The sequence below is a fragment of the Sinocyclocheilus rhinocerous genome, unplaced genomic scaffold, assembly GCF_001515625.1.
Source record: "Sinocyclocheilus rhinocerous isolate Xijiao unplaced genomic scaffold, SAMN03320098_v1.1 scaffold245, whole genome shotgun sequence".
NCBI lineage: Eukaryota > Metazoa > Chordata > Actinopteri > Cypriniformes > Cyprinidae > Sinocyclocheilus > Sinocyclocheilus rhinocerous.
In genome coordinates, this window is record NW_015659923.1 from 348 (window position 1) to 7,350 (window position 7,003).

General features: G+C 37.6%; 1 protein-coding gene across 1 annotated transcript; it reads left to right on the plus strand.

Moving 5' to 3' along the window:
• Window positions 1-1,057: 1,057 nt before the first annotated feature.
• On the plus strand, window positions 1,058-5,085 carry LOC107724391 (condensin-2 complex subunit G2-like; the record flags this gene model as incomplete). The annotated part of the gene is made up of 8 exons (XM_016533300.1): window positions 1,058-1,186; window positions 1,561-1,660; window positions 3,151-3,344; window positions 3,534-3,674; window positions 3,864-3,967; window positions 4,051-4,151; window positions 4,719-4,821; window positions 4,927-5,085. Coding segments are annotated over 8 exons (942 nt in total), but the record flags the coding sequence as incomplete, so codon positions are not given.
• Window positions 5,086-7,003: the final 1,918 nt, after the last annotated feature.

The window sequence follows — 7,003 nt, forward strand, 5'->3', positions numbered from 1 at the left end:
CGAATAAAATAACATACAATTTTGTGCAGAATACACTTTTATTTGTTAGCTTCTCTCTTTCTTTCAGTAGCGGAAATTTAAATGAGATTCTGGAAACGAGATCTAAATTTAGCGGGAACGGTCGGGTTGGGAAGAAAATTATTCTAAGCGAACAGCGGGTGAACAAAGAGTGAATATATAGCGGGAGCGGGTGGGTGCAGAATAGAACCTTGCGGGAGTGGGACTTAAAAAACAGTCCCGCGCAGACCTCTACCTGGAGCTGATCCATGCTGGTCGCTGAGGAAATACATCAACTTCGTGCTTCGGCTTTCACCGTGGACGAAGCGGAGTCCAGCCCGGGGTCGTCACATGTGGTTGCCGCAATCCCGCAGGACGCTCCTTCGTCGAATCCGCCGGCCGCGCCGTTCTCAAGCCCACCGGCCGTCGCTCACTAAGCACGCCAGCCTCTGCTCACTCAAGGCCGCCGTGTGTGCCGCTGCGTTTCGTTGTGAAAGCGAAACTACTTTGTTTGGCCTTCCAAAAGAGGACACGACTAGAAATCAGTGGTTAAGTTGTATTTACAACACTGTTCCAGAACAGTTCAAACCCCTTTAAATAGCCTGCATAGCACTTCATCTTTTATAACATGGGATTTTGACTAAATATATTCAATCTTGATTTTTGCAAAATGTTGCAACAAGATGTGTTTTTTTTTTTTGTGTGTGTGTGAAAAATTACAGCTTTGGACATAAGGTAATAAAAAATATTTTTAAAAATACCTTAAAGTAACTACAAATGAGCGTGTAAAACAAATATCTTTAAAAGAAATTCCATGTGGAGCATGCCCCTGATCCATGCAATCTTCTCCCCTTTTTTCCCCCTTACCTGTTTGCATCTCTGTATAATAGCGTATTGATGTTTTATGGCTGTCCTATGCTGAACTGTGCAAGTGGTTTTCATTGGACATGACTTGGATTTTGTTAACTGCAGATCAAGCAGTGGTTGCTTGTATGGCCTGTAAGCTCACTTTTAGTTTGTACAAATAAGTCATAATCAGCACCTCTTTCTGATCCTACAGTACCCAGAGGAGCGGGAGTTCCTCAAATCCCTGGAGCATTCTGTGTCCTGGGTAGAGAAAAGAGTCCTTCCTTTCCTGGCCAGCTCCAGCAGTGAGCAACAATTGTCTTTAAGCAGGAAGACAGTAGAAGTGAGTGGCATGATCAGTGTGAAAGTAGTTTTTTTTTCTGTTGGTAATTTGTCAATTTAAATTGTCATAATATTTAACAATATTTCCTTTTTTTTTTTTTTTTGATCAAATAAATGCAGCCTTGGGGAGCATAAGAGACTTCAAAAACATTTTTAAAAAATCTTACCAACAAACTTTTAGTGTACATGCAAAACATTTTAAGTCTTTATATATAACATTATTATATTAAAAATATTGTTTTCCTTGTTGAAAATGATAGACAACACATGAAGCCTAATCCTAAAACTAATTCATTGCTTCACAATGAACTGTGCAGACACACATGATTTTGCATTGTGTATATAATTTGTTTCCCTTTTCTGTATCATTGTCAGAGTTGTTTAACAGTGTGCAAGGATGTGCTGCGGGTTTCTGTAGGAGACCGTGATTTCAGAGACCACGTACTGCAGCATGTTGCTTCTGTCCTGCAGACAGGTGAATAAGTCTTAAGTCTTTATGCTGATGTATGACCTAGTGATTGTATTATAAACGGACAGATTTGTGGGTTTATTCAAGATATAATTACATGTTTGACCACTTTCCCACAAAAGTTTACAAGAGAGTGCTGCATCAGCAGTGTTTCCCCTGCCATTATATTAGGGGTGCGGCCCACCCCCCCAACGGCGCCCCCCTTGAAGGTCAAGTTAATTATAGGGCCAGATCACAACAGAAGTTATTTAAAGTTACCTTTCCTATAGAACAGGTATATACCGTGTTCTTTTATTAAACAAACTAAATAGCCTTATGGTATTTATCTTATTTACACGACGGCATGTCATTTCTGTCTCTACGTTACATGGTCGTGCTCTCTGCATTGCGTACAGCGGAGTTCCGCCCCGATGCACACACACAAGTGAGCATGCTCCCACTCCCAATAGTATTTGTAAATATTAAGCCGCAAAACTATTTAAATATGAATTCTGCGTGTCTCTGTGTTAATGAATGGCGCAGACGCGCGCTTTTGTTTACTACTTGATATTAACGTCTGCCGTCTCACTGATGAGGACATAAATACATGAACAACATCTCCAGAACTGCTCTGAGAGTCACTTCATGAGCATTTGACGTTTAATTTGAGTAAAACTATCCTCATATCATATACACACAGAAATGTAATGGTATTCACGGCAACCCGTCAAAATAAAAGTTTGGCTTAACTTGAAGACATTGCGGCAGAAATATAGGCTATTACTTACTATTGTTCAGTAGAATGTACGTAATAGGCTACTACTATGCTAAAACACAGAATTTCCCCCCAGCCGTAAACCTAGGGGAAACACTGATCTGTGATGCCAAAACCCAGAAGACTCATTCAACATACGTTCCCCTGAGATTTTTCTTATGGGTTTTTCAATTCATTAGTAAAATAAGGTCTGTGGTGAACATAACTAGCCGATTTTTGAAAGTTTTGTTGTACAGCATTGTAACGAATCAGCTCATGAGGAAATATGAATAATTAATCATAACTAGTTATAATTAATTATGAATATTTAGATCCGCTGTAGATATTTACTTGACCTCTCAGGGTCAACTGTCTTGTCAATTCTAAGAACGTTAATTTCCTGGTTAAGGGAAATAACTTTCTTACTGTACAAATATATATTGTGTGTTTGAGTGGTCCAGACGCTACAGCATATACTGCACACACTCCCACCCAAAATATTCCTGTGTAGTTACTGTACCAATTATAAACATACGATTTTAAAAATGATCATAACTGCTTTAAAATTTGCGCTTTTAGTATGTCTGTGTGTTATGTTGTAGAGCAAAACGTCCGATTATCGTCAATTTATATTTACCACAGACCTTGTTTTATTCATAAATTGAAAAACCCCATTATATAAACCCATAGGAAAATCTCGAGGGAACCCATGGCGAATTAGTAATGCTTTTATAACAAATGTTCTGTATGCGTGTTCATTTAGAGAAAGGATACGTGTGCATCCCTCCTGTGCTCGCTCTGCTTACTGAGGTGGCACAGGGCTGCCTTTCCCATAAGCCTGAGGAAGATCAGGAAGATCAAACATCCCTCACTATCCGCATTTTGACCAACATCTTCCAGAAAGTTGTGGAGATCATAGCACATCGTCTGCGTAAAGACATGGATGAGGGGCAGGAGGTGAGGTGTTAGTGCCTTCCTCAAATTCACTTTCCATTTCCAGATGTTTCTGAATGTGTTTGACAAACGTGTGTGCACATGTACATATTTAAACTCAATTTAGTCTTGTTAAAATTTGACTGACATTCTGCCTGACGACATTTTATTCTGACACTTCATTTTAAAAAGCCTTTCTTTATGTATCTTTAGTTGTGTTGCTCTTCTGAAGAAGCTCTCTATGACTTCTTGCTGGTGAGTAAGTTTACAACTGAGAGGTCAGAGTTCATCACAGGAGTCTTCTCATCACTCTGTGCAGCAGTTATTATTGATATCAGCCGCACCTTGCAGAAGGTAAATCTGCTAATTGTTTAGTTTATTGTGCTGTTTGATGTTTGTGTGGCATTTCTCCTTTGTCTTTTTAATTGAAAGACTTGTTGAGCTCAAAGTATTTCTTTTACTCAGATCTCGTCTTTAAATAAGTTATGTAAATAAGAAATATTTTGTTTTTGAGACCGACGTTTTTGATGTTTCTTCATGCAGATCTCTCATGTGGAAGAGGTGTTGACTCCAGAGACGGTTAATGACCTTCCACCTCTCTCGAACACCATACTCAAAGTAATGCTCAGATCACCTGCTGTTACCAGGTAACATTAAACACCAGCTAGAACTAAAAGCCCATGTTCATACTTAAATTGAACAATTCTAATCATTTTCTGGTATGTTCTAGGTTTTTTCTATCTGAAATGAGCTCCTCCATAGAGTCAGAGGCCATCGATAGTATCACACAGTGGGCTGCAGTTACACACATTCTGACCATCATCAAACAATGTGAGTTTTTGTTACTAATTTTAGTTGTGGTTAAGGCCCGTTCACACCAATAAAGATAACAATAAGTATATTAGCATCTGCACCAACAGACCATAACATCGTTTACTATATATGCATACTGCAAATATGTCATCTGCCACTTAAAATGCGCAAGCTCGGACTATCATTCATCAACTGTACAAAATAGAGAATGATTCCAATCACATTGTTCCTCTGTGTTGTTATCATTGTAATTGTGGTGTGGCCTTCCCTATTCTCATGAAATTATAACGATTGTTAAAACTTCACAGTTATAGTTATCACCATTGGTGTGAATGGGCCTTTATTTAGTTCCATCACCTGAATGCTTGATAGTAAGAATTTGAGGAATTTCTGAATTATTCTACTGAACACATTCTCAAAGCTTTCATTTCGCAGAGCCTAAAGCATGTAACAAGTCCAGTGGAGTTGGACTTGAAGTAACTTGAGTGATATGAAGTGAAAAAAGAGACTGAGATTCATTTTGTTTCTTTTATAAAATCCTCTCAATACATGATTGTTTTTACCCTTCTGCTCTGTTCATTACAGCTGATGCATTTATTGTGGAGTTGAAGGAAATTGCTTTGTCTGTACGCAGACAAATACAGAACTATTATAACATCACTGCTGAAAACTCTGACAATATACAGAGGTAAAAGATTTAGATGTCATATTGTGAAAGCATGCTGTCTGAGTCCTATATACAATAATAGCTGTACAACTGTTCATGTTGTTTTGTTCTGTCTCTCAATCTTAGGACCATCTATGAATCCACTGTCAGGATGCTGATTGATATCCTAAATCAATGCCAACAACCAAACAGTTAAATGGGCAAGCTAATAGTTTCGAGCTTCTGCATACTCCCACAAAATCCTTTATTTCTTATTTTGTACTCTTAGCTGTATACTGTCTTGGATGTTTTTTTGTTTTCACTCTATATTACAAGAACATTCACTTTATAAACAAAACTTCCATAAAACTGTGTCTTGGTTCATTGGAATCACTATTCATTTTCTTTTGTACAGTTTCAAATGCAACAGTGTTTCCATTGCATATAACTGTAGGTTATAATCTTATCAATCTTTGCAATTCTATTTTTTCTCTCCATTTTTTAAGACATTTTAGTGAATCTGGTTTACCTTAAGACGATACTTCTGTTTAAGGTGTCTTTGATGAAATGCGTCCCTCCTATTTACCTTTTCTGCTTTATACTTAGATCCAAATACTGGGGTGTGATGTGTTGTTATACTTAGACTTTTCCCTATTAAACCATAGAAATGTACAGACAATAATTGCTAAATGTACTCTGAGATATGAATATATAATTGAATATTTTTTCACCGTGTCACAGTCTAAAATCATGCTGTGAAATAAAGAAAAAGCACATGAGATTCAGACTGATTTGGAAGAAAGCGGTGTTGCTTATAACTTAAAGTGAAGTGTGCCCATAACCATTCAGTCTTCACTGTCGGTCCATGGTGTAAATTTCACTTTCTCCGCTTTCTAGGATATGAATGGAGATTGTTCGACATGCTAAATTATAGCATAACGTTGACTTTGTTCACCACACACGTAGCATGTGATTTATTGTAGTGCGTTGTTTGTCAAGTACATCATACCAGCGTTTCGGTAGGGGGCACAACCTTTAAGCAAAACAACTGCGCTCGAAAGCAACGTAGATAACCCTTCCTCAACTGCGTCTGTCTGAGAAAAGAAAAGAAGAGAAGAAGTGCGGTCCATCGCTGCAAACGAAATACACCTGACCGTACAGAAGTCTTAAAGGGTTAGTTCACCCAAAAATTTAAGTTCTGTAATTAATTACTCACCCTCATGTCGTTTCAAACCCGTAAGACCTTCGTTCATCTTCGGAACACAAATTAAGATATTTTTGATGGAATCTGAGCAACTGAAGTGTTCCCAAGTCCAGAAACGTAGCAAGGAGATCTGTAAAATAATCCATGTGGCATCAGGGGTTCATCCGCAATTACACAAAGCTACGAAAATACTTTTTGTGCACAAAAAAAACGACTATTCAACAATTTGTCTCCGCATCACCCTCGTGCCATTTTGGAGAATATCAGCTGGACTTAAACAACGTATGCTGTTCTGTGTCAGCTGTTCCATACCAGATCTGTTTCCTACATTGTTGTGATTTGATCTGAACGAAAACAGTGTATCCGTGTGACGCAGCTGACTGTTTATGGGGCTATAGGGTGATGCGGAGGAGACGAATTGTTGAATAAAATCGTTTTTTTTTAAAATTCAGATTCCATCACAAATAAATTAATTTGTGTTCCGAAGGTCAGACGGGTTTGAAACGACATGAGGGTGAGTAATTAATGACAGAATTTTCATTTTTGGGTGAACTAACCCTTTAAAACACGCACTTTTGTTTTTTAATTAACCTTCAATAAACACAGTCAAAGTACAGTTAGGACTACAATAATACACATGAAAACAAAACACACACACACACAAAAAAATACTAAATATGTATACAAAATACAAATACAGCCAGGGGGATGGGCTAAACATCATGTAAATGTGTTAAAGGACTTACAAATGGAGAAAGTCTTAATTGCTTTCTTATTATGTAAATAAAAATTGTCTTACCATAATTTTTAATTTATTTTTCAAGAACCAAAAGAACCAAATTGGCTTTACTGTACTTACACTTATACACTACTGTGCTTATACTTACACTTTTATTTGAGTTATTTGAGGGGAAACCAAATAAAACATGTTCTAAGCACAAAGAAAAAGTGGGGTCAATGTTATCAATTATAAATCTAGTCAAATCTTTCCAAAAAAATGTAACATAAGAGCAATGCCAA